Below are 27,095 nucleotides of genomic sequence, written 5' to 3'. Positions count from 1 at the left end.
GACACATCCCCGCCGGCACGTGCCTGTGCTTGTCACTGGACCTTTCTGTAGTCTGCTTGTCCGACCGGGAGGGGAAGAGACAGGCAAAATTGTGGCTGCAAAGTGAAGCTGCACATATTTCGTGGCAGTAGGCACGACCAAGCGCCAGTCGGTCAGTCCTATCACACCGATGTAACGTGTGTGATACTACTGGGATCCTCCGTTTCTCACTCCAATAACACAAAATTTAGCAAAACTCTGCCCCTTGCAGGACCACATAGTATATACCTCCTTGCATTGTATAAGCATATGCATAAATATACGTTGAATGGGCATTGGCACACCTCGGATGAAACCAGGCCTTCTCAGGTGTCATCTGCTGTGATATCAGGATTTTCCTGATATCAGGAAAAATTTCTTCACCGAAAGGGTTATCAAACATTGGCACAGGCTGCCCAGGAAAGTGGTGGAGTCACCATCCCTGGAGGTAATTAAAAGACAAGTAGATGTGGTGCTTAGGGCCATGGTTTAGTGGTGGACTTGGCAGTGCTGGGTTAACGGTTGGACTTGATGATCTTAAAGGTCCTTTCCAACCAAACTGACTATGATTCTATGATTCTATGACATGCTGCTGCATATGGGGAGGGATTGCGCTGCGTTTTGCTTGTTGGTTGGTATTTTTGTTTGGTTGGTTTGATTTTGTCTTTTGTGCCTAGCATGGAGCTGTAAATGTGAGCCGGTTCGGAGCTTTCTGAGGCCAAAAAAGGTGTGCGAACACCCTGTCCCCCTTGCACGCAGCTGCTCGCTGTGTCTCTCCCACTTTCTGCTGATATCCCGTTTCCAATGATCTCTGTTTTCTTTGGATTTCTTCGCTGGGGGCCAGGTGGTGCTGGGGCAGCTGCTCGGGCTTTGCAGCAGGAGGGATGTGCTTTCTCCCACCTGCTCTTTTCTTGTAGGATGTTTGTGGCGCAGCAGATCCCCAGCAGTAACCTCCTGCTCCTCATCACAGATGCCGCCTGCGACTGCAGCGTCTTCCCACCCATCCTGCTGGATGTGAAAGAGGTCAAATATATCCTTCCACGCGCAGTAGGGACACAAGGCTCCACAGGCCCTTTTGTCTCCGTGTTTGCCAGGGTGGAAAACGTGCTGCCGGGGCAATTGGCACAGGGGTGGAGGGTATGGCCCGACTTGTGGGGCAGCTGGGGAGAGAGACATGGAGCAGGTAAGGTTGCAGTGTGGTGGAGAGGAGGTAACTGTTCTGCCTTCCAGACCCCGCCCAAGAGGAAGCCAGCTTCCACCAGCCAGGCTGTCAGATGCGCTGTATGAGGATGAGGGTAGGACAGGCCAGAAGAAAGGGTCAGTGGTGGGGTGGGTACAGCTGGGCTGGCTGCGCAACAGTGCTCCCAGGTGCTTCTGTAACCCATCCCTGCTAGGTCTTCATTCCTTGCTCCTCGTGAGGGTGGTGAGATGGTGCACCTTGTCACTGTGAAGCTGAGACCTCTCTGTGCGTTTTGGCTGCTTTCAGCTGCCTGTCATTCCTTGCCACCGTCTGGCACTTGGAGATGTCTCCAGCCCATGCAGGGTGATCTGCCCTTCCCTTGTCCTCCCCCCCTCTGTCTCCCAGGCTGTGCAGTTCCACCTAGACAACTTGCATCAGGACCCCATGGGTCTGTGTGGCACTCGTCCCCTTTTTCCCTGCCTGCCGCTGCCAGTCTCCTTAACAGCCCGCACATAATGCTTCAGTGAAGTGTGAACGGATGCGGTCCCAGAAGCTGAGGCGGCGGCCAGACACGTGCCACGCGTTTCACCCTGAGGTACCCTGGGGCAGCGCGGGAGGGAGGAAGAGCACATGGCTGGGTTTCACCACGGGCATGCCATGTCTCCTCTTGCACCCCTGTATTGTGTGTATCGCATGCCCATCCCACTGGCTGGACCCAGACACAGCCGTGTGACTCCCCAGGGGACTTTCTAGCAGGAGAACAGTCACACTAGTGACACCTGCGAAGGGCTTGAGCTCAGACATCACAGGGTTGCTGAGTTTCTTCAGGGGTGGGGGTGGGGGGTGTCACCTGCTGGAAAAGCCTCGATTCCTGTACCCAGCCCTTGCAACCTGGGCTTGGTGCAGCCAGGCAGCTCTCCCGCCTGCTGGGCTGGCAGGAGTTTGGCCGGGCACCTTCACACAGCGTGTGAGACAGCTCAGGTGCCCATCCCTGCCCCGTGGGGCCAGAAGCGGGCACGGTGACCCACTCATGGGCAGGGGACTCTGGAAGGAGCTGCAGGAGGACATGCAGGCAGGAGCTGATCCTGCTGCAGCCTCTGATGGCAAGAGCTGGGGAGGCAGGTGGCTTCCTAGCTCGCAGGCAGCTGCCATAGCCCACGGGCATCAAACGAGTTCCTTCCTTTGCCCCCGGTGATCCTTTGTCTTGGCCCTCTGCCGCAGGCATTGCTCCCCAATCCAAAGGTGAGGGGCAGGCTCCCTTCCCTCTGCCAGCAGCCACTGTGGCAGTAAGCAAGCTGATGCCTTTTCTTCTGTCTCCCAGGAAAATGCCCAAGACTGCGGTGGCACTGCCGAGGTCTCTGTCTCGCCAGCGCTGCTCCTCCTGCCCCTGGCGCTGCTCCTGCGGTGATGCTGCCTGCAACAGTGACGCTGCCTGCACAGGCAGAGACCCAGGAAGGAGGGGGCCGCCGCTGGCCAGAGCAGCAGGAGGGGAGGAGATGGGCGGCGCAGGCCATTTTGGGATGCCCACTGCAACTCCCTGGGGAGACAGAGGTGTTAACGAGTCAGCGCAGCATGTCCTGTGTCCTTCACTGCAAGGTCCAGTGTGGTGCCGATGGTGGAAGCTGCTTCCTCCTCAAAAGCCTGCAGCAAAAGGCCTGTGCCGAGGACTGGCAGGGTCAGCTCCCGGCACACCACCTACTGAGCTGCTCACAGCCAGGACGGCCGAGGTCATTGGCATGGCTGGCATTTCACCATCTCCCTGCCTCCCACAGAGCCACTTTGGGGCAGTTTGCTTCAGGAGGCAGAGGGCTTGGTGGGGCAGATCTGGCCTTGGGAGAGCAAGAGGGGCAGGGGATGCTGTTTGCCTGTCCCTCAGTGGGAGCTGCCAGGACTTCAAGCACCAAGGATGAGGGCAGCCCAGGCACAGCCCTGCCAGAACAGGGCCCTTAGTGGTTCCCAGCAGGAAGGCAGCATCTCCTGGTCTTGGGGGTGGTCCGGTGACCGCCAGCCCCAGGACCCCTGGGGCAGGACATGGCGCCTAACCTGAACTGTGCTAACGTAACACACAACTGGACGATGGGAAGTAGCACAGCTTGACTAGTTAGCTGCAGCTATGCCAGCTCTGCCGAGGCAACCACTCCTAACACTGCTAGAACAGCAGCCAGATTCTGGTCTAGATGTGGACTTGACTTACCTCTGGGAAGGGGTTGTGTATGACCCACCAAAAGAGGCAGTATGTTCCCCACTGCCTGCTAGTTGCACTGCAGAAGCAGCTAAGGAACAGGCACTTTTCCCCTCAGAGCAGCACTGCCCTGCTCACTGAAGCTGCCCTTGGTTGTGGGGCAAACAACCCCCTGCCCTGAGCCTGGCGTTCCCAGCTGGTGGGCATGGGCCATTTCTCACAGAGCTTTACAGACAACGGGTGGGGAGCACCCATTTTCCCTTTTTTTTTTGTATGAACTGCTCCATACCATCTCGTTAAAAACAAATATATGGCATATTTTAAATAGATACTTAAGCTTCATCATGTCATGTTTGGTTCTAATTGCAGTCCTACACTACATCCCAGAAACCCCTCTCCCCACCAAACCCATGGGGACAGGGTGCGGGTGGAGGGACTGCGAACACAGCTGCAGTGGCCTGGTCATCAGGGATGTGCCAGCAACTCAGGGGGATGCCAAGAAGTGCTCCTGGGCACTGCACTGTTGTTTTTACCAGAGCTACAGGAAGAAGAGCCTCTTGCCATGCAGCACGCACGCTGTGAACCAGCCGACTGCACCACACAGCCCCTGGCGCTCTCAACTCTGAGGCAGGATGGGGGTCTCGGCGCCGGTGGGGTATGTGCCAGGGGTAGGGATGCCACAGTCAATGGCTACAGATGGAAACAGGGTCTCACCTTGAGCTCTGTACTGTCTCCGTCTGTAGCTACCCCAGCATCCATGGATGCACCACGGTGGCACCAAGGGAGCAGGCTAGCAGGGCAACAAGGCAGAACACTGCCCTGGCCTCCTCTGCCCAGTAGGCCACTTGGGGAGCCCCCTGCACCTCTTCAGGCCCCCTGAGAGCTGTGTGGCTCATCACACCGAGCTGCCACCTCCTGCCAGGTTAGTGCCCGCACCCTCCTCGCTCACTGCTCGACACGCAGCACTGCCTGCAGCGCTGCCCTCCACATGTGCTGGCCATGTGGAGCTGCAGGGGTCCTCATCAAGCCCACCAAGCCACCCCCTACAGCAGCCACCACCACTGGGGTTAGACCCATGTGGAGCTGCTGCAATGGGCAATTTTATGGGAAAGGGCTTTATCCTCACACTGGGGCTGTCCCCTTCCCTGCATGAGCAGGAGCCCACAAACACACCCCAGGTGTGCTAGGGTCAGTATGGATGCTGCTCCTCTTGCCACCCATGTCACTCGACACTAGGGGAAGTACTGGTCACAACCACGTCCTGGTGGGGACCTTTCAGGATGTTACAGTTCCTCACTGGAGGTGGTGTTACAGCAAAGGGGAGAGGAACAACTGCGGTACTGGAAGTAAATCTGGAGGTGGAGAGATGGTTTCCAGGCTTCAGATGCAGTGACCTTATCAGAGCCAGAAGCAGCCGAGGAAGATGAAGGCAGCACGGAGGGAAAAGGAGCTGCTGTCAAGGCTGAGGAGTCATGAGCCACTCGCAGATGGAGCAGCCACTGGCTCAGGGCATCCCCCACCAGCTGGCACAGCTCCCCCAGCTCTGCGTGCCTGCCCTTGGTGCCTGGGGCACCACGTTCAAGGGTGACCTCCCTGTCAGGAAGGATTAGCAGTCCCATCTCCACTCAGCTTAAAAAAAGATATGTAAATACTCATCACCCTGCTGCATACGAACCATGTTTGATTTGAGGTGCGTTAATCCACAGTACACACGGTCCTGTAAAGAGACCTGCACTGAAAGAGTGGCGATGTGAATGATACCCAGCTTAGTTGCTTCAGCAAGTTTGTGCATAGGTTGTACCTCGAGGGAATAGGACAGGGATGAGACCTGGATTATTTCTTAAACCAAAAAATAAGGGTGAAAGTTTGCCCTGACTTAAAACCCGAGCACATGCTGGGAACTGGGCTGCAGAGCCCCTCGCACCGTTTGCACACCGCAGCGTCGAGCAGCTGCAGTGACCAGCAGGAGGATGGACATCTCCCTCCGAGCCGCCGGTGCTGGGGTGCACCCAGCTAAAGCAAAAGGAGCCGTTCCCGGAGCTGCCGGTGCCTCTGTGCCGGGGCCCCACTGGGCACCCGCCAGGCAGTGGGAGCTGGGCTGTGGGCACAGCCAGCCGGTCCAGCCAGGCCCTCCCAGGGCTGGCAGCAGGTGCCAAGCGCTCGCCTCAGCCTGCACCGCCTCGGTCCCACTGATCACATCCCAACCCGCCAGCCCACGCTGCCTTCTCTAGGGCTCACCAGCTGCTCCCCGAGTGCCCCCTGCACCAACCAGCTCCCTCCCACCCACGCTGCAGGGCTTGAGCTGGGGATTGGGGGTGAAACTGGATGGCAGCTAATAGTCGGGAGATGCTCTGGTGTGTATCCAGAGGAGAGCAGCCTCTGCGAGAGCGCAAGGGGAAGGCATGACCCCAAAGCCCCTCACCACCTGAGCCGGGGCTGCTCTGGGGGTGCCCCAATCCTGCGGCACAGCTCCCCAGCATCTGGCTGCAGGGCCGTGGGGGAAGACATCTCTTGGCATTCCCTGGCTGAGCTGCACTGCCTGCTCCTGCTGTGCTTCAGAAGGTGCCCCCGCACTTGTGCTTGTTGCTTCATAGCGATGTCCTAGGCATCTCTCCTTTCCCGTGTCCTGCACAGGGGGATGGAGGAGACCCCCAGGTCCCTGAGAGGCTCCAGCAGCACCATTTGGGCAGTGCTGGGTACTCCTCTGCGGGGGACTCCCTGCTGCCTGGGGAGGAGATGTGATGTATAGACCCGCTGCTGGAACTGGGACGGCTGGGCTTGCTGCGGAGAGTGAGAAGGAGGGGAGCCTCCCCGGCCCCCCGCACAGCTGCCCTTGGCCACAGCAGCTCCCAGGGGGCCTGGGCCAGCGCTCCCCAGCAATACATGCATGCTGTGCCATGCAGTTTGGTGACAGAAGCTCCTGCTTCTGTACATAAGGTTTGTCTTAGTTGTTTCTTAGGAGGCAAACACAGCCCTTTTCTTCCAATGGTGCTGCTGATCTATGGTGGGACGAGCTGTGCCCAGGTATGGCTTGCTTTTTTTTTCCCCAGCAAAGCAGACCCCAAGCACACCTACTTGTTTCTCGTCTCCAACGTGGGGTTAAGCAAAGTCCACTGCCTGCTCTTCTCGCGTGGCAGAGAGAGAGGCTCACAGCCCTAGTGAGAGAAAAATCCCCAGGAAGAGCAGCTGCTCTGGCTCCCAACTTCTTCAGCCATGTGCTGGGCAGAGCAGACGAAAGTAGATCAGCAAAAGCAGAGATTTGAGGCCAGAGGATCCGACCAGCAGAGGAGCAGCTGTGAGAGGAGCTCTCCCTCACTTCCAGCCAAGCAGCATCCTGCTGCCATCCTGACAGGGCACTATAAATCACAGCTGTATCTCCTGCAAGATCCCATCCACCCCCATAAGCACACAAACTGTAGGCATTGGGGTTCATTCTATTAAGGCAAGACTCGATGGGATAAAAGTCACAAGTGGTGCTCTGCAGTAAGGGGTGTCTGTCAGACCCACCTGGCCACATCTGGCTGCCACACAAATCAGGGGCTTCACAAGTCCTACATCTGCAGCTGATTTCCTCCCAGGCAGGTGGAAAGGGAGCTGGGAAGGGACCTGAAATCTCACCTTTACACTCCTTACAGGCTTCAGAAACACCCCACTGCAGGCTGATGTAACCCTGTTTCCCCCTCTAATGCCATGGTGGGCACCAAGGGCATCCAAGCTGCAGGCAGGGGACACACACCTCACACAGCCTCGCATACACACGTGCCCTCCCTTGACTCATGCCTTGGGACAGAGCAGACAGATGACTACACCTTCGAGTATGACCAGACAGGGATGACTTCATCCTACAAAATAGTAGGAAAATCAGCCCTGGATTTACAGCAGCTGTTTGCAGTTGGGAGCGGGCACAAAAGCAGCAGTTTTTCAGCAGGGTGGCCTGAGTCGGCTTCTACTTAGCGAGAGTCTGGCACATCCTGAGCTGGGGATGGCAGCAGTCACAGCAAGGAGCCGCTTGCTCCAAGTGGGTTAAGGGAGGGTGCCCTTCTCTGCCACAGCAAAGGACCAGTACCACAGTCTTGCTTGGTTTTATGCATATCTCTCAAACTCAAGCTCCTCAGAGTATTTTCCAGGGTGCTTTTTCTGCTGACAAAGCCCACCGGTACTTTCTGCATAGAAACCCTGCGCTCTCCCAGGCCTCTGCTTGCAGGGGAGCGGGAGGAGCTGACGGCAGCCAAACGAGGCACTTACTTTTGTACAAAGCAGGGTTTTTTTAAAGCAAGTGGGGAAGAAGCATCAAGTTCCCATGCACTGAACAACTCCATCACCAGCTGGACCCTTGCTGGAGGGGGAGGTGCTGCTCCCATCCCCTCCAGATGCTGGGGAGCTCCCCCATCCCTCAGTGCAGGCTGTTGCTGGGTCTCTGTCCTGCCCCAGCTGCAGGGCCCCTTACGCTACCCCTGCCTGCACTTGAGAGGAGCCTTTACACCTTCTGCCACTCAGCCAGCAAACGCCGCTGTCATCCCCTCCCATGACACCAGCCGCAGCAGCGCAGCCCGTCATCAGCGCATGACGCAGACTGTAATAGCCCCACTTCAACGCTACCAAGCGTGTTTCTTCAGTAAATACCTTGTGGGCCACGCGGGGAATTTCATCAGCTCTTCCTGCTTTTGCTTCCTGCTGCTTCGTGTTTTAGGAGCCCCAGCACCCCGCCTTTCCCCGAGCAGACCACCGGCGGTGGGGGAGGGCTGTGCACCGAGCCCCATCCTTACACCCTCATTTGGCTCCGCTGGGGCTGGGCAGCCGCTGCCGTCCTTCCCACCAGCATTATGAGGAGTAGTGTGTGTGTTGCACAGGGATGCACGTGGGTGCTTCCTCGGCCCTCCCCAAAGAAAGGCTGCGGGGACGGTGGCAGGAGGCTGCCAGCCTTCCTGGAGGCCACCGTCATGCCAGAGGCTAGTCTCACATGGATGGCAGGGAAGGGGACAGGGAGCTGCCGGGGAAGCCCCCACGCTGGTGAGAGCGAGTACGCGGATGCTGTAGGTTACACACGAGCCAAAAACCTAAGCTGCGCTTGCTTGTCTGCATTTCAGCCAGCAGCGGCTTCCTTCAGCACTGTGCAGGGGCTGGAGCCTGCTGTCACCCCACTCCTGCCCAGCTCTGAGGGACGCTGCATCGCTTTCAAAACTGGCAGGAGGCTTCCTGGCAAAGGCAGCGAACCCAGCTCGGCCACCCCTGTGGGCAGCGGGACAAGGGAGCTGGGCCAAAGCCAGAGCAGAGCCCCGGGCTGGCCGCCACGGCCAGGAGCAAGCAGGGAGGTGGTGGCAGCAGCTGCTCCCTCCGGGGAGGGACAGCTTCCCATTTCCCCTGCCCAGCAGCAGCTGCCGCCCCATGGCCCCGGCTGCTCCTGGTGCAAGTGGAGAGCAGCTGCCCTGGCCTGCCGCTGCCCCAGCCTGCCGCTCTGGCCACCGGCCGGCCCCGGCCCTGCAGAAGAACTTCTTCGGTTTAGGGGAGCTCGGCTCCAGCCAGCACTAAGGCAAACCTCAAACCATACACACAGGTTGGGCATGGTTAGGGGTGAAAACAAAAGACAGCTATTGGAGCTGGTCTGGGTGTCGCTTGCCTCCGTTAGGAAAACGCATCGTCGTTCTGGGAACCCAGCCAGGCCCATGATTTTCCTCCCTCATTTACAACTACACAGGTTCAGCTTTTATGCCAACTGTGAAGAGCCTCTGTACCCAGCTGTACCAGTACGAGAGATTAAGCTGCTAAAAAGCGAGATCAGCGTGAATCTCCAGTGCAAACATCCCCAAGCTCAGCAACAGTAACAGCTCTGTTGTTCAAACACAAATTTTACTAAAGGACAGAGGGGTGCAGATAAAGCTCCTGGAAATGCCAGAATTCAGATCAAGCAGGCAAACCATCCCCTTGTGCACACGCAGGAGTGCCAGGCTCACATCCTGCCATCCCTCCCCAAGGAGCCTACCTTCCCGATGGTGAGCAAGGGACCAGATACACCACGGTCCTCTCGCAGTGGCTGAACTGCAGTGCTGCCCAAGTGATGCTGGGCAGATGATTTCCTCATGCGCTTCTCCTGCATTGCTCATTGTTGAAGCACTTGAAAATGATCCAGTGTGACGCGCTCTATGTTGCTGTGAGCTCAAGGCCGGTGTTCCTTCTTCGTAAATAGCAATATGGACCTAGGAATTAACATACATCTCCTCCAGGGAGCTGATTGTTTTAGGGAACTTTATTCAAAGCCCATCATTGCTCAGCACTCCTGGAAATCAGCCTGGAGAATTTCAGCTTGGGCACTCCAAATATAGAAGCACTGACCAGCAGGAAAGTTTGGTTCAAACAAACCACTTGATGCCATACAGCAGGCAGAGAAAAAAAAAAAAGGTGGGGGGAAAGAAGTCATTTTTGCAGGGAAGTCTCCGGTGGGTTCTACTAAAACAAACTCAGCTCCTCCACACTAATCATATGCTTCTTTTATTTCCAGCTCCTTAAAAAAGTTAGGCAATGGCCTTAGACATTCACCTTGATTGTAGCGCTTTAATCCATACTCAGGGTAAGTTCACCCTTTGCAATGAATGAAACAAATGGCTCTTGGAAGAGGGCAAGGCACGGCCACAACTACATGCAGAACAGGTAGGATGTACAACTTTAGCCCGCCCAGGCAACTTTTAAATATCATTCTGCTTTCTGAAAACAAAATAAACCCAATTCATATTCAAACATGGCAGCTTCTTTTAGTGTAATTTGTGTGTAATCTGATGGCAACATTCTCCACACTCCTTGAATTTGCTTTGCATTTTTAAAAGGAAAAAAAATAATCCATCCCGAGACCTTCAGCTGTCACAGGTCATTTACTGGAGCTGGCTCTCTTACAAGTCACTGCAAAATACATATCAAGTCAAGTAACTGATAAACAGCACAGCTGTAGATGCTGAGTGACTCAGCACACACAGACTCAGTGTGAACCAACACAAGAGGAGGATTAGGTGTATCTTGCCCAGGCGGTTCACAGATGTTTGCTGACAGCCAAGAAACGGCGATGAAGAACTAGAAGGCCCCACTCCAGGCACAGGGCTGTTCTGGTCAGGACCATCCCCACTCTCACCCCAGCCAAACTTCACTCCTTCCTGCCCCTGCCAGCCCCTAAGCCTACATACCAGAAGATTATCAGTCTTACCTGGGTACAGGCTGGGAGGCACTTCCTGTACATCAGGAATTTGAGTCACAGGCTTCCTGAAGGTCTCTTATCAATCTCAACTCACCTAAAAATTTGCCCACAACCACCAAGGTCTCAAGCACCCACCCTCTTTTCCATCCAGCTCTTGCTCTTCGCACCCTCAGTCCCTCCTGCCCATTTTCATCCTTGCAAGCTCTCACCCTCTCCAGTGCTTCACCTTTGGCTTTCTGGTTCTGTCCATAAATCACAGTTTCTGCTACTTCCACCCCACTCCACCCAGTTTGACTCCTTGGCCAGCTTGTTCCATTCCTTTGTCTGCCTGTTATCATCCCCTGGCATCCAACCTGCAGTTGGTAAGAGAAAGCACTTTTAAACCTTAGAGTGAGGAAGGGGACAGTACACATGCAGTCTGCTCTAAAATCTGCAAGACCAGGAACTGGAAAACTGAGCCACTGAAAATTAGTGTCTCTAAACATGCAAAAAATAGAGAACCTTTGAAATTAGAGCTAGCCTAGGTTCAGATGGAGGCTTGGGGGAAGGAAACAGAGACCTGACAAAGGCTAGCGAGCCCCAAAACCACCCTGCAGCTTTATGCCCTCACTGTACAGAGTGGGTTCAGCTAAGCTTTCCAAAACAAATGATGAACCTTAGCAGTAACACCAATCCCTCTTTGTCCTCAAGTTACTTTTAAAATATGGCAGAGGTCAAAAACGAGCAGTCATGGGACAGGACAAACATTGCCCCAGGCTTTTCATTCTCTGCAAGTTCAGAATAATTGTATGTTAGGAGAATTCTTATGACAAGCAGCTTCATGAAGTGGTGGCACCAGACACATCTAACAACATCTCCTTCCCCCACACCACAATCAGCCCCATACTACAATTGGCAACTCCAGTGGGCATCGAATAAAAGCCTAAACTTCGAAACAAACAAATTTCCCCTCGAGATTAGCACTAAGAGGCAGCACAGTCCATGGACACCTTTGTCTGCTGTGATGTTTATGTATGTTAAACAGTACTGAAATCTTATGGCAAGACCGGGCACAAACTTGATGTGAATTATAGACAGCCAAGAGGATGCCACATAGCAGAACTAATGGTTCAGTCACACGAACTCCCACCCACTGGCTTTTGCTCGAGGAAGCATACAGCAAGCATCAGTTCAACCATACGTAAACAAGCCTTTCGGCATCAGTTTAGTTTCTGCACCAGCAGAAGTCTTACCTATGATGTGTTGCCTTTAAGCATTGGGAAGGAAGAAAGGGAGAGCGCCTCTTTCAAGCTTCACACAGAGCACGGAAAGACCCAAACTAGACTGGAGTATTCCATTTGGTTCTTTTATTAGCAGAAGTTAAGAATACAGCAAGTAATAAGATCCCATCTTATATGGAACCATCACCAGAGTCCCCAACCATCAAAACCCCAGAATGTGCTTCATTGCTTTCAACAGTAAGCAATTTTTAAAAAGAAATATACTGAACAAGGCCACTATTTAATGGGGAAGGAAAGAAGCTGTAGGTCCTAACTATTCTATGGCAATAACCTGCACACAGAGCAAGCAAGCCTCTGACTGCTGAGAGTAAGGCATTCAGGTGCCAACCTGGGAAGAGTTCTCAGCAAGAGCTACAGAAAAGTGCACAGCTAGGTTGTTTTTATTGGAACACAAACTTCTTGAACAGAGAGACTGACTGGATTAAGAATAGCATGTGGAGTACTGTGTTTTTGTAATAGTTCTGTGCTGTGTAGGACCAGGTTACAATCACCCTTCAAGGAGTGAACGTGGGATGATCCAGGATGATGACTGCCGCTTCTGCTGGTACTGTTACAGAGGTATCCCAAAGCGCCTCACAGACAACTCTGATGCTGATATGTACCACGCTTTTCTCAGACACCAGTATACTTCCTGCCAGGCAACTCGACATCTTTGTCCAGGATGCCAGCGCTATTAGCCCTTACATCCAAGTTAATAGGGCTCTTTACTTCATTTTAGTACCGCACAGACCTGTGATAAACTTCTTCTGGCTCTACAGGTATCCAGTGTAGTGATCCTACTGAGAACACATCCCTCTAACCTCGCAGACTCTGCTGCAGCTCCCCTTTCTGCAGCTGACCTTGCTCTCAGAGGCTTTACAAAGACCCCATTCGAGGGATGAAGCCTTAATACCCGGTCAACTTTCGGAAGGCATTCTGCTTCTACTTGACTCCATCAGGCAAAGCAACTTCCCAAAACACACTGTGATATCCAGGGTATGGGAAGATCCTTGCAATCCACATTTTTCTCTCGAAGGATGAACTTGCAAGAGTCTTAAAAAAAAAAAAAAAACACACAACAAAAAAACCCCACCATTTACCTTCCTTCCTTGTGAAATACAGCATTTTATGAGCTGTGTAACTCATCTATGAGAGAGGTAATTGCTCTGAATTCCCAGCTAAACACTCCAAGCAATACCTGTGCCATAACAAACAAAACATTCAAGTTTCATCTTACGACTCCAAAGATTCTCCTTCAGTCTGGCTTCTGACTGGGCTCCAAAGATGAAGCTACATCAATTACACAAGAGAAAGGTATATACCTCCTCCTTATATAAGAGGTGCATCTGCTCCACAGCAATCCAACTGAACTCTTAGTTTTAGATTTAAGAAATACCAGCAGTCCCATTGCTAAAGAACAGATGGGAAGCAGACCTAAGGAAAAAGAAAAAAAAAAACAAAAACAAAAAAGGAACTGCATTGGGCTGATTGTGGATTTTTCCTCTTAAAAAGAAAAACCTGCAAACTCCCTTGGCATATGGAGCCTGACACAAGAAGCTAATGTGCTTGAGGTCTGGAGTAACTGTTAACTCCAAGCCCTGGAGCGCACAGTTTCCTCTTTCCAGTCCATCTTAACCCCACCTCTGTTTCACCTCACATGCTCAACTACCATTTGACAAGTGCATTACCATCATTTGTTCAGACAAAACAGGGCAGGCCCGCAAACAGCAACCACCTACTCAACGGGGGCCTTTGGGTACAGGCAGGCACTGACGGAGCCGGACTGTTCCCCACTTCACGTGCAGTTATCCCATCATGCTCCAAATCATACGATGAGAACCAAAACAACTAACGGTAAGATCCACTATCCAAAACTACACAGGCCACGCAAGCTTGGAAGGCAGCTGTCCCACACGCTTCGGCAGGGCGCAGATGTATCTTTCGAGTTACTTGAGTAAACAAACTTGCTAGCACTGTGACCTGGATGACAATGGGATTAATCCAGCCTTCGCAACCCTTGTGTACATGTACCGAATCCACTCCAAGTGCTGGCCAGGACCCCACATTGCCTAAGGCATGCTGACCACCAGGAAAATATGCAGGGCCAACAATGCTTCACTCCTGGGAATTTTACCTGGTCCTCCTGCAATCATTTATTTTGTGCAAAATTTAAACAGTGTGTGGTACTTGCATGTTGCATTCTTTACAAAAACCCTTTTCCCCCCACCCATTGTTTAAAACATTTATATAAATTTTATTTAAACAGAAAGTTAGAAATCTTATTTACAATTTGTTTTTCTCCCAAAAGAGCATCTAAAATCAACTCCCAAACCCTCCAAGAGGATATAAATTTAACCTTGAGATTTTTTTTTTTCTTTTTTTAAAAAAAAGGAAACTGCTAAGCTATCCCTCCCCAATTCTACAAATAAATATGGCATTGAACAGAAGCCGATTTGGAAAGGGTCCTCTGTAGCTCAATCTGTAGATCCCAAGAATAAATTAGGGTTTCAGAATTTCCTGGTCTTCAAATTGATTCATTCCATTGCTTGAGGTATAGAATTTATCTTGGTTAGTCAGAATCCTCATGAAGCTCCATGCCCCATCAGCTGAAACTTGGATTCTTCTTAGGTATTCATTTCGCAAGCCTGTATGCTTCACCTGCACTTGCGGTACTGTTTTGGTTACAATCTTGGGCTGAAGGCTGGTTTTACTGCATCCCATCTTCCTCTGTGCAGCCTCCTCCGACCGTGAAACGGAACTCCTGGAGGTTCGAAACCCCGTGGAAGTGCACGAAAGCGCCAGCCACTACAAAGACGTGAAACAGCTGATGGGAGTGGAACTGCGGAAAAGAAAACGCTTCCGTTCAGCCAGGGCACTTTGGGTTCTAGTGATACCCTGTCTCCAAACAAGCCACACATTCAGCTGAAGTACACAGTAACATGTAGCAGTACCTCAAACCACAAGCTGCAAAGTTCTCAGAGTTGTGTATTAAAGCCCATTCCTCTCCTATCATTAGCAAAATAATCAAATTCTACACACACACACACACCCCCACACACACCCACGCCCCCTCCACCCTTCAGTCATTTTAACAAGCTGGTCACAGTCTACAAATACGCTACATAAATGCTATAGTGCATCTTTGTGAAGGGACAAGGATATTTTCAGAGCTTTGGGCAAAAGGCTTAAGCAGGACACTTTTAAAATCAGTTCCTCCACAGCACACACTGGTAGTTTATTAATGAAGAGGACTATCTCGTACAGCTAACACGTACAAACTCTGCTCTGGTCACAGTTTAAGTTTTACTAAGCGGATTTTCAGAAGGTTGTTATTTTATTTCTCTGCCACAGAGAAACAGAACAGAAAAAAAAAGGGTATTCTATTAAAACCCAGAAACAACCAGATGTTCTGAATGAATGCCCAGGGTGCCATTGATTATAGTACAGCAGAATGAAAACCATGAGGGAGCTACATGACAAAGCATGCCCTTGTTTGAGGGAAGCCATACCAGTATGGATAATGCTCTTGAAAAATTTCTACAAACGTGTATTTGCAGGCTCCATGGGAAGCCTGGAAAAGAGCTGGTGGTACACCAGTGTTTTTGGAGCCTAGCTCATTATTGTAACAAGGCTTTGTTTGGCCATTTAAACAAACCTAACAAACTGGTGCTGTGCAAAAGCCGCTCAAACAACCCAGGCTTCATTCTCACCTCTAGTCTTCTTTTGGGGTCTTAGAACTATCCTAATGGAAGTACAGTAGCCTTCCAACAGTCCACCTCCCTCATCTCTACTATTGCTCTACCCTATTTCTTTCTTTACATCTTCCCCACGTATTGCCCCTCTACAGTCTTCGTGATCCTTTCCCTCATACCAAGTTTCCCCCACCCACACACTTGCTCACCCCACGTTCCCTTCTTCTGGGCCAGAAATCCCTCCAAAGTCTACCATCTATCCAGTGTTTTCACTGGCTGCACAAGATGGGGAGCCAGACAGGGTGAAGGTCCCAGAGAACACACTGAACATCAGAGAAATAACCACGCACTATTCTGCATGGTTAAGATGTGTTTGCAGGATCCTCAACACACACACAAACAAAAAGGTTCGCAAAGTTGCTTACTCATCTATTAAAGCTATCTAGTACACGTGATGGGGTGAATTCGCACACCAGCAGTTACCTCAGACCAGCCAGCTTGTGATAACTCAGCAAAAGAGGCACCAGGTAAGCCGGGCTCAGAGCCCACAGTTGTTTGGCCCCTGAAGACCTATGCTTCTGGTGCAGCACTTTGATACTTGCAATAAGAAAACATTGACACAACATTCTCCAGCCTCAAGGGGAACCATCTTTCACCTTGGTCTCCTCATCCAGTCATTCTGTAGACTCACCCAGATGTCACACTTGCCAGGGAAGAATCTCTCCGGTATGCGGGCAGCATATAGTGCAGCACCAGTGATGTACAGGCATGCCATGAGTGCCAGCCAGCCTATCTGCCCCATTGTGGCTGCTTTCAGGAGCCCCTCAGAGATGACAAAGTGCAGGGTGGGAATAACCCCACTAAGACCCAGACCTAGAAATACTCCTGGGAGGTAAAGAAAACGTGTGAGAGTCAGATTTGAACACAGTGGTGGTAAAGGGAGACAGTGAAAACACAAAAGCTACGGAGGGTAAACACAGTATTTGCCAAAGCAGCAGAAAGGTGACAACTCTTGAAGCTGGAGGTCCCCAGAAGAGCTTTATTGGACAGGAGTTAAAGAATGCACAGACTTCCTTCATATACCAGAAGCTACTTAGTTATATGTTCCAGCAGATACCAAAATATTTCATTTAATAATAGTGTCTGCCAGCTGTAATGTACCTTAAGCCAGTTACACAGCTTGGACTGTAGAGGGCACTGAGACTACACGAACTACATCTCACTTCACCATAATCTTTCAAGAGCAGGACAAGGAGAGACAACAAAGAGATTATTTATCATATACTGTACAAGTAGTATCAGAGGCTCATCTGACTGCCATATACGAGACCATGGTTTATTCATTTAGATTTTAGCAGCAAGTACAGAAATTTTGTAAAAAAAAGTTGGGGGGGGCAGGGAGAGGGGGGACAGGGATAATCATGTCCCATTCAGATTTTAAGTTTGGAAGGCTGAACTCTCTGAAGGTACACCTGTAGCTTGTCCAGGAAATCTAGATTTACCGTAGACAGCATGTGCAGGGTAAGTAACAAGAAATATTACCACTCAACCCAGCTGTGTTCAGATTCCATAGCTGCCCCCTAAAGCTTTCTCTTTCTTCCTACCTCAGAACGTGAAACCAAATCTGTTTTTGTTCTTTTGATCATGTGAAGAGAGAAACTAGGCTCTTTGTCTTAAATATGTGTTTTACCCAGGCAAATCATTCAGATTAATTCAATCATTCAATGATTTGCTAGTGTCTGAGCCTAGTATTACAAAAACAAGACAAACAGTAGAAGGAATATACACATACACACACCAAGCAGTCAGTCATTTTTTGAGAGCAAATTTGCTAGATACAGCTAGAAATACTTCGCACTACCTTTCCTACTGCGTGTGTTACTGTCCCTTTCAGGAATGCACTTCCCGGACTTGCACCAGCCCTTATCTGTGCATCCAGTTGGCTATAATCAATGCTGAAAGAAAACCCATCAAGCTCCCAATCCAAGAATATTAGCTCTCTATAAAATAAAGCTCCCTTAAGTCTTCCCAAGACAGTTTTTTTCAAGCGGCAAGTAGGAAGGAGTAAAGGCAGTCAAGAAGCAAAACAATTAACTTCAGGTCTTACCTGCCCTTACACCCCGGTATTCAGGGGTTGCAAACATGTCCCATTGTGAGACAATTATGGCTGCGATGCCCAGAACACAAATCACAATCAAGTAGATGAAGCAAGGCTGAGGGTTGCAATAGAAGGAGTAATACAGCCACGGTACAAAGCTGCCCATTATGAGAAGTGCAATGCCAGAATAATCCAGCCTAGAAGGAAACAAAAATCAGTTTGATAAGAAATGCGAACCTTTGGAAGTCCTCGTACCAACACTCTCTTTAGTAGACCAACTGTCTACTTCTCACTGCAAAATGAAGTTATTCTCACTATTGCAACTTACTTCCTGATGGCAACTCTTCCACCGATGCCCTCCTACAGTAACGGATTACCTTGAGAGACAGCTAATAAGGCCATTTTTGGACAGACATACAGCAGCCTTTAGACCAAAGCTTTTTGAAGGAAACTCAGATTTAAGGTTCAGATGAGGAAAAAAGCAGTACAAGAGTGCTCTGAACACAAAAAAAGGGCACACAGTATGTTGTGAGAGCACAGCCAACACAAACACTTTAGTATCTGACAAGTATGAGTTAGTTAGGCATCAGCTTAAGTGACCACTGGGGAGTGTTGCAATTTTTCAACCACGCTGTTTTTCTATACACCAGTGAAGAAAAGGAATTCCTACAGCCATTGCTTTTTACCACACCCTCACAAAATGCTCCTACAAAATATGATGGAGTTAATTTTTCAGTAGGGGATTTTAATTGCAGAGTTACTTTAGAGGTGGTCTTGCAGATTACGCAATCCTAGGTTGAGTCATCTTTGGAAATACGAGATATTTAGCAGTCAGCCAAAAAAAGAACGCGTAGTAAAACCAAAAGACCAAGACATCTTGATACACATTGTGGAGCTGTCTTACATAAGTTTAAGACTCAAAGTTACTCAAAATAGTTGAAATAACAAGAAGTGACAGTTGCATTAAAAATTCAAAGTCCTGCAACTAAGCCCTAGGTATATTACTTACAGTAGCAAGATGCATGCACACGCCTGCCAAACAGCAGAAAATGAAGGAGTTTTAAGACTAAAACGACAGCACAAAAACTCATGCTGAAACAATAATTAGAAGCTGCATTTGATCTCTGCTCAACTCTGTTCCAAAGTACATGCAGTCACGTAATGAACAACTCCTATACTGGGGCTCCAGGCATAAATCCCAATCCTGTTTTCCCTCCTGTTTCCTATTTGGTCTACCCTGTCCTCTAGGCACTTACTTGGAGAAGAGCCGGGAAACACCTTCTGAGTGGCAATAAACTGTGTGGAAGAGCCACGAGAAGGAGAGGCAGAGTATGGCTCCCAAGAAGAACAATCCAACAACCACTTTCTCCTGGACAGGTGCTACAAAGGACATGTTTGGCCGGAACATGTAGAAGATTCCCAGACAAAGGAAGAACACACATCCTGAAAAACAGTAAGGCAGAAAGGTGTCGTGTTCATGCATACCAAAAGCTTTTCTTTCTAAAAGCATGACTTTAATGTACAGGTGCACTAAACGTAGGAGCTGCATGACAACCAGCAGCACACATGCAGAATAAAGTACTGCCCTACTTCAGTTATGCATTCCAACTGTATTTCTGTCTCAGACTGACGCAATAAAGACTTGCATGGACTCTGTAACATTTTTACTTGTTTTGCAAGATGCCCGACAACTAGTTGGACATTCTAGAACAACAAAAAAATCTGTCGCAAAATGTAAAAAGAAGGGCATAGTTCAAAGAAACCCTTTCTCTTCAAGGCTCCTTGCAAGCTGAAAACCACTCATACAAGCTGCAACTTAAGTGTGTTCCTGTGGCAAGAAATACGATCTCTATTAACACCTACACACTTGGGGAAAAAGAATACCTACTGGTAATTTATTAACAATCGGGAAATTTTTAATTCATTCATTTGTATTGAATGCCATAATTAAGGAAGTCCCATCCAGCCCTGGTGAGATAAAATTATGAGAGGGATACCAACCTGTTAATTTAACAGGTTACTAATGGAATGATAATGCTGACCACCCTGCACCCCCTTCTATCTTGCTCTCAAAAGAAATAGAGCAATGAAGCCAATTAGCATTAGAGCAAGCTGAAAATACCTAGAAGGTGTGTCCAGATGTTACCAGTCTCTGTATGTATTCTGAAGATACTCTTGAAACAAGCCCGGAAGGAAGGCATGGGTGGTCTGTGTCCATGCAACAGGTAGTCATTGTCCTTTAGCCAGTCAGGCAGAACATCATGGGGAATGACTCTCCATCGGCCCTCCCATACCTAGAAGTTGGAAGATTTTAGTTAAATGAAGGGAATTGAGTTCCACTGATGTACGGCAAAAGTCAGAAAACCCATATTAGTAAAAGTGTTAATCTATGAGTACAGTAAACACAAAAGGGTTGATGGGACATCTCTGGGGAAAAGGCTTTACACTTGAAATATAATGCTTAAGTCATTGTTCCCTGTTCCAAACTATATCATTATGACGTTGAGCTGTACCACCAGAGAAAGAAATACTTTAGTATTTCATTGAACAGGAAAGCTATTGAGCTTTTTTACTGCTAATGAAGGGAAAGTATTTAATTCACTTCCATGTTCTGTTACTTTCATAGATCATCCTTTTCATTTAATTGAAGAAGCCTACACCTACTTCTCTCCAATAAATAAATAAGTAAAAGCCTGTTCTTCCAACCACAAGCCACTCTGACTAGATTATCTGTTAGTATTTGGGGCAGTCTAGCAAAAAGCTACCCATCAGCACTAATACGGGCCAGAAAGCCTGAAGTGGCAAGAGCCCAGTGAGAAGTGTCCAATCCCATTATCCAGGTTGGAAGAAAAATGCTCCCACACTCCCAAAACAAATGATGACAGATCAGTTAAGGCAATAGATCCATGACACTCAATTCCATCATATTTCTTCTTTAAAGGGAGAGAGAGCATATGTGCACACATCTATTCTTGCAGCTGGTTCCAAATGGACAAAAAAGTGTGCACAGGTGTTCTTAGCGCTGCTTCAGTAACATAAGATACATGTAGTCTTCAGTTTGGCTTCAGAAGCAGCACTGTCAAGCAGAGGGGTATCAGGGAATTGCTTTATGTACCGGGGTTGTTTCTGCAGTGTTCCTTGGATTTGTCGTCTGGCTAGTAATACAGGAGCGAGCCTGAAGAATCCTGAAACACTAAGTTTAAAAAGCTACATTCTTATTTCAGTTTCAACAACAACAGCCCAGTGTTTTTAAATCAATTCTCTACACTCCTTCATGGAAGCAAAACAAAACTAATCAGAATAACCAACACAGTTAAAGGTTGGGTTCTTAAATACATTAAACAGGAAAATAACTGGTTTACTTCATGAACCAAAAATTTGAACTGAGGTAGGAACAGCACGAGGGAATTCATTTTACACAATCCACACTATACAGAACACCTAAAAGGGTGAAAAAAACGCGTAGTAAATAAAAAACCCAAACCACTCAAAAGAACAACTCACACACAAAATAAGACCAAGCAACTAGGGTCCCTCTGTAAAAACACCGAAGAATAGATCGTAAAATCAGCAGGACAAGTATATAAAGGGGCAGTGCTCCTTTCACCAAGAAAGGAGGGACAGAGACTGATACAGCCCCACGGCTTTAAAAAGTAGCAAAAACTGAGCCAAGGTCAGCAATTACAAAATCTACAATGGATTTACTGAGATTTAATAATAAGTTTTAATACAGCCTTGTTTTCTTTTCAAGTAAGGGACCAAGCTTATTCTACAATAGATGCAAATAGTGCTGGAAAAGCAAAATATTTGCAAGACTGAAGAAACCTGGAAAAAAATTACCTTGTAAATTAAAGAGCCTTGAATCAGAAGGCTCTTATTCTGCTTTGCACTCAGGTATTCCTCAAGAGAGACTCCTCAGTTGCATGATCAGCTTTAGAGCCTCCTTTGTAATCCCTGTTGTTCCATGCTTTACAATTTATTCATTTATGACAGACTGAGATCCCAAGAAACCGTAGTGTTACTAGTTATAACAAGAGATGCCCATTCAGGGATGCTATGTACCTGCTCTCCCTACATTAGTAGCACAGTTGCTGCAGCTTCCTAAAAAGGGAAACTACTTCAGCAGTTTCCACATGCCCTTACCTTACACACGAATTCTTCCATTCTCTCCATAGCATGGTGGGCTTGTAGAAGAGGTGACATACCCATAAACCCTTCGTCTTCTTGAGGTGACTCATCATTGTGTTTATAATCCTCAGAACACTGGAGGGGGAAAAAGAGAGAAGATGCTTTGTAGAAAGATGAACAGAGAAAGGTGATGTTGTTTTCCACCCAAAACTATGATTTGAGGTCTTGGCAAATAAAGAAGGTTTCTTTCCTTGTACAGCACTGAGGAAGGAATTCAAAAGAACCAGCAAAAAAGTTACTACATTCTTAGGTATCTGAGAACAACTCACATGTCTAATCCATTTTGCACACGTTTTCACCAGGTTTGGAAGAAAGCAGTCTTCTTCCGTAAGTTACGCCTCATTAAAGCCCAGATATGGAGTCTGTGGCTTGCAGCCTACCCACGTCTAGGGAAGGATTACTTCCTATTTTATGTTTCAATGTCACTATGCCTGCCTTAATGCCTCTATAACGTATCTGGCATTTTAGGATAATAAAAGGCAAGCCAAGAAGAGGAATCCATTTACCTTGTTATAAATGCTTCACCTCAATTTTTAGTTCAAATCTGAAGATCTGTTCTGTTTAACCGACGCTTCTGTTCAGCTCATAATCCAGTAATGGACATTTACTCATTTGTTTGACTTTCAAAGTATTTCAGAAACTAGTATGAAACTTTTGCCAGTTAGACAAAGGCAAGTTATCAAAGAAAGGCAGTAACAGACATCAGAGTTTTAAGTAAAATTAAAATAAAGAGAAACATCCATATCCCCAAGGTATGCAGAGAGAATTATGAAAACAAAACCAAAAAAAAACACCACAGAGCCCAGGTATTCAGCTGGTACACATCTCTAACAACTTTATAGGAACAGGGTTTGGTAGTTTTCTACCCTGTGTTGACTTATCACATCATCTACGTATTATGATACTCTCTAGCTTTCCATTTAGGAAAAAAAGCAGAGGGGGGGCCACAGAAGTTTCACATTCCTGTTTGCTTACTACAATGCTCCTGGCCCATCAGAGACTCCATTCAACACTTCAGCTTCCAAGGTAAACAAGTTTGAGAAAGCAAGAAAAGAGAGAAAGCCTTTTGTACCCTTCAGGCTTGACACAGAAAGCTGCCACGCACCTCGTGACCAAGCCAAGAAAGCCCTGGAGGCTGTATGGAGACTGGCCTCCTCCATATTAAAAGCCACAACACTTTTTCTCCTTCCTATTCCCATATTAAGGTTAACAATTGATTAAATCAAGATTTAAAAATCAAGATTACTTACCAGTAATGCCATCCAAAGTGACTGAGAATCTAGTACATAACCTCATATACTTTATCTATGAATTATTATCAGTAATGTTTAGGTTAATGTCCTGAACTTTGAGTCAAAGATCAGATCTGGCTGTGCATTTGTCCCACTTTACAGCTCTCTCCTTAGACTAAGGCCTTATTAACTATTTCCATCAATAAGTTAACTGAACAAGCTGCTTTAAACTTTCATTTTTTTAATAAATAAAAGGAGACTTCTTCCAACCTACAGTGAGCTATCTAGATTCTTCAATATTTTTGTTTTTTTGAGAGAGAGAGAAATAACATGCTAATACTTGCTTTTGTAACCGAGGCTTGCGGCAGCCTCTGAGGCTTCATCTTTTGAAGAGGTCCCCCCACCACATAGTTCTTGAACCAATTTTTGCTTATCCAGAATGCAGATTTCTGCTACGTAATACATAGTGTACATTCTTCAGATTTTATGTATGACCTCACATTTGTCCACACTAGGACAACTTGATTGACTAAATGAATCTTTGCACATTAATCCATGTCCCTTGTACTATCTACTCGCCTTCATTTATCATACCAGTTAACACCCCCTCCGAGCAAGTCTGGGCAATGATTTCATATTTTATAGCAGAAGATTGATATAAATATTGATCAGCTCTAGGCAGATCCTATAGCAGTATAAGACAGTATTAAATACACTCTCACTGCCTAGATTATCCCATTAATTCTACTGAGGAAAGCATCAGGCAACACGGAGATGTAAATAGGTTTAATATTCTTCTAAAATAGGCATGTCCTCTGTTGGACCAGCAAGTGTATTAACAAAAAACAAATTTAGTTTCACTCCGACTCAACAACATTCAGTGACATTATTTCCCAGACTGTCAATTTTACTGGCTTTTTCTACTAATGGATCTCTGTGGTTAGGATTCTCAGTTTTCAATGTTATAAATAATTAACTCAAGGTCATACAAATATAGAATGGTCTGGGTTGGAAAGGACCTTTAAAGATCCAAGCCCCCTGCCATGGGGGTCTGGATAAGATGCTCGTGATAGTCTGCACAATCTTACAAATCAAAGAAATCTTCAGTTCCCAGGAACACGTCTTACAGAAAAGCAAGGCTGGTGTTTACCTTCCAATGTACTTGACACAAGAAGCACTGCTATGCCTTTTAGCTACCCTAGAATTCCCACCCCAGAACCACACAATGACCAGCTGGAATGGGGTGAACAAGTTAGAAATCCTCAATTTACAAAACTGAGTGGACTGAAGGAAAAAAGGTCCCTTATGTAATCAAAGCCTGTATTCATTGCAGGCTGCCCAGTGACTCAAAGCCAAAAAATGTTCATTTCCCCCTTTCCACATACTCCCATTTCTAGAATGATGGGAAGGTTTAAATTTGAACAGACTGTAAAGCTCGAAGAGCACAGCTATTTATGAACTAGTCCAAAATCTTTGCATTTTGGCAACATGCCTACAAACAAATCATTACTGAGCTTCTTTCAGTGATAAAAAGAATTCATATCATATATACAGTCCAGATTACTGCCAGAAAATGAAATTGATTTTACTATCTCTTTCCTGCCATTAAACTGCAAAATTATCATTCAAGGGAAAAAAAAAAATAAACCTCAGCTTCTTAGCCCTTTTATTGCTAAGGAGGCAAAATGAGGTCCATTCTGGAACGTCTGTCCTCTCTCGACTCCTTCCTGTAACATCCCATTAGAAAGAACAGTAAACTGTGCTGCTTGGAAGCTGGAAATCTATAGTTGGAGTGCAACACCAATGCCAGTTTTCATCTGGAAATCTAAAGGAGTCTATTGACCTTCAATTCTTCAGATATTGACTAAAGGGAAAAAATACCACTTTTCTGTTCAGAAGGGATATTGTTGTAAAATTTCCACTGTGACAAGTTCCTTCATATCGTAGGATTCCCATATCCTCTCTTGTTTGGCTGATCATATCAGAAATTCAAGAATACTTCTAGAATGTAATGTAACAACATAAGCAAGTACATGCTTTAAGGACCTGTTTTCAACTATTTCTAAGTTCTACCCACTGAACCACATTTTAAAACTGGGTAAATAATCTCACTTGCCTAAGACCATGCAAGAAAAAAGAGCCCAGAACAAAACTCTGATACTCCCACTTTTAATGCGGTATGATATATCCTGAACCAAGTGCTTCCAGAACAGTTTTTGCCTTTGTACTTTCTAGATCATTGGCCAAAAGGATTTTCACTCGGCTAATGTTTCAGATGTTCTTTTATGTCATCTTACTCAATTTCTTTTAAAAGCAGTCTCAAATTTTGACTAAATGATTCTGTGAAGTCTTCAGAGCATATTAGCATATCTTAAAATAAAAACTTTCATTCACTTGTAACAAGCAAACTTGTTGCAATCATCAGCTGTCATTCTTCTGCCGCACATATGCAGCATTGTGCAGAATCAGTCTTTCATACAAATCAGAAATCATGGCTTCTGTATACTTATATTCTAGAGGGTCTGGACACTTAATTCTATGGAAATGCCAAACAATCCTTCCAATTTTAATCCCACCCCCTTTGCAAATTCATAGAGTGTTAAGGCTACCAACAAACATAGTACAGTTACCTAATGAGATGGAAATTATACAACAGAAGTATAAATGCATCCCAAGTTGAATAATGGTACCAGAGAATAAACTAAACCTGAAGGACAAGTGACAATGGCCAGAAGAAAATAATTTTACTGGTTTATTCATATTCACTTTATTTTGGTAAGTTTTCCAGATTCTTTTGTGATAACAGCGATAGACAAGAAGGTAAAAGAAACTTAATTGTACCACTTTGTACAGAGTTCCAGGCAACACACTTCCAGGGACAGATCATCTGCTAAACAAGAATTTCAGAGTGTGCTTTGGTAGGGATAGAAAAGGTTTAATGCCAAAACCAAGACTTAGAGCACGAGAGCAAACAAGAGCGAGAAACCTAAGAGCCCAATTGCACAGTGCCCATCATTAAATCAGTTTATTTTAACTTTAAAATCTCACTCTCTTATAGCAATGGCACAAAAGTTTAAAAAAAATAGTTTACATTTAGGACAAGAATTTGTTGCCTGAGTACAGTCCAAAAAAGTCAGATCACATAGCCAAAGACCCTGCGCTACAGACAAAACGGCAGTAAAACCTGCTCTAGTAAATGCAATAAACTTCTCTTGTCTGCTGCAACAGCTTATCCTTCTCACATAGATTAACAGTTTTTATACTATCGCTCTCAAATCTGTTAACAGACACACTGTTTATTAATGCCCTTCCTGTGGAAAAGCCTGTCAGAAGTCAAGTCACAACGGTAGAAAAAGACTCCGGGAACCCTCTTCCCACTTTTGAGAAAGTTGGGTTCTCTGGACTTCAAGTGGTAAAAGTGTAGTTTCTTGACCTCTGTAGTTTCTTGATGTTAGTTTAAAGATTTCTAGAAAGTTTGAGAGTTTGCACATGACTACTACTTGCACAGATGACAAGCAAGCTCTTGTTCATCACTTCAGACTGCAATTTTGCTAGAAAACTTCATCAATTTGTGTTCAAGTAGAGTGTGCAAATTGAAACTTAAGTCAGACTTCAATGAAGCTACCTAAGAAGTTCACTCTCTCAAAAGTGGTCCTCTTCTCCCTCACCCCTATCTTCCTTTACACTGCTTCTGGCACCTCTCTGATCCTTGCATTGATTAGATGATCCAGTACTAATCTGGCAGAAATTACATTTTTGCTAGGTAAACTTCCTATTATGTAATAAAGTTGGTTCAGACAACCAAGGGATTTAAGGAGCTCAAGCTAGCGTGACAGAAACAAAGGGAGAATCAGCTCCCGTTTTTACTGAGATCCACTACAGAATACTTTCTGTGGATCATGTGGAAGGCCAAGTTTCTTTTCAACACACATCAGTTGGATGCCAAATGATCTCCAGTCCCTCTTTTTGTAGTGTTCATCAGTAGAAAGGATCCTAAGAACCTAGCTAGGCATGGATTAAGGAAAGTTAAACTAATGATCACTTCAATAGGCTTCTCTGTTCTCAA

At 47.1% G+C, this 27,095-nt stretch overlaps 2 protein-coding genes across 4 annotated transcripts in view; one reads left to right on the top strand and one right to left on the bottom strand.

The window, feature by feature from the left end:
* Positions 1-2,606, top strand: part of CACNA2D4 (calcium voltage-gated channel auxiliary subunit alpha2delta 4) — a 131,784-nt gene extending 129,178 nt beyond the window's left edge. Inside the window, exons 38-40 of the mRNA XM_068401022.1 lie at positions 936-1,048; positions 1,711-1,793; positions 2,520-2,606. Coding sequence (XP_068257123.1) covers positions 936-1,048; positions 1,711-1,793; positions 2,520-2,606 — 283 coding nt within the window. The remainder of the gene's footprint in view (positions 1-935; positions 1,049-1,710; positions 1,794-2,519) is intronic.
* A 9,285-nt stretch (positions 2,607-11,891) lies between these two features.
* Positions 11,892-27,095, bottom strand: part of ADIPOR2 (adiponectin receptor 2) — a 46,889-nt gene continuing 31,685 nt past the window's right edge. For all 3 annotated transcript variants that reach the window (XM_068402067.1, XM_068402068.1, XM_068402069.1), the window contains exons 3-8: positions 21,753-21,872; positions 19,732-19,903; positions 18,866-19,052; positions 17,619-17,806; positions 16,203-16,396; positions 11,892-14,658 (exon numbers count right to left, since the gene is read on the bottom strand). In XM_068402067.1, the coding sequence (XP_068258168.1) occupies positions 14,527-14,658; positions 16,203-16,396; positions 17,619-17,806; positions 18,866-19,052; positions 19,732-19,903; positions 21,753-21,872 (993 nt within the window). In that variant the 3' untranslated portion in view covers positions 11,892-14,526. The remainder of the gene's footprint in view (positions 14,659-16,202; positions 16,397-17,618; positions 17,807-18,865; positions 19,053-19,731; positions 19,904-21,752; positions 21,873-27,095) is intronic.

This window comes from Nyctibius grandis, chromosome 5, assembly GCF_013368605.1.
Source record: "Nyctibius grandis isolate bNycGra1 chromosome 5, bNycGra1.pri, whole genome shotgun sequence".
NCBI classification, from domain to species: domain Eukaryota; kingdom Metazoa; phylum Chordata; class Aves; order Nyctibiiformes; family Nyctibiidae; genus Nyctibius; species Nyctibius grandis.
This window is presented reverse-complemented; position numbering and strand designations above follow the sequence as displayed.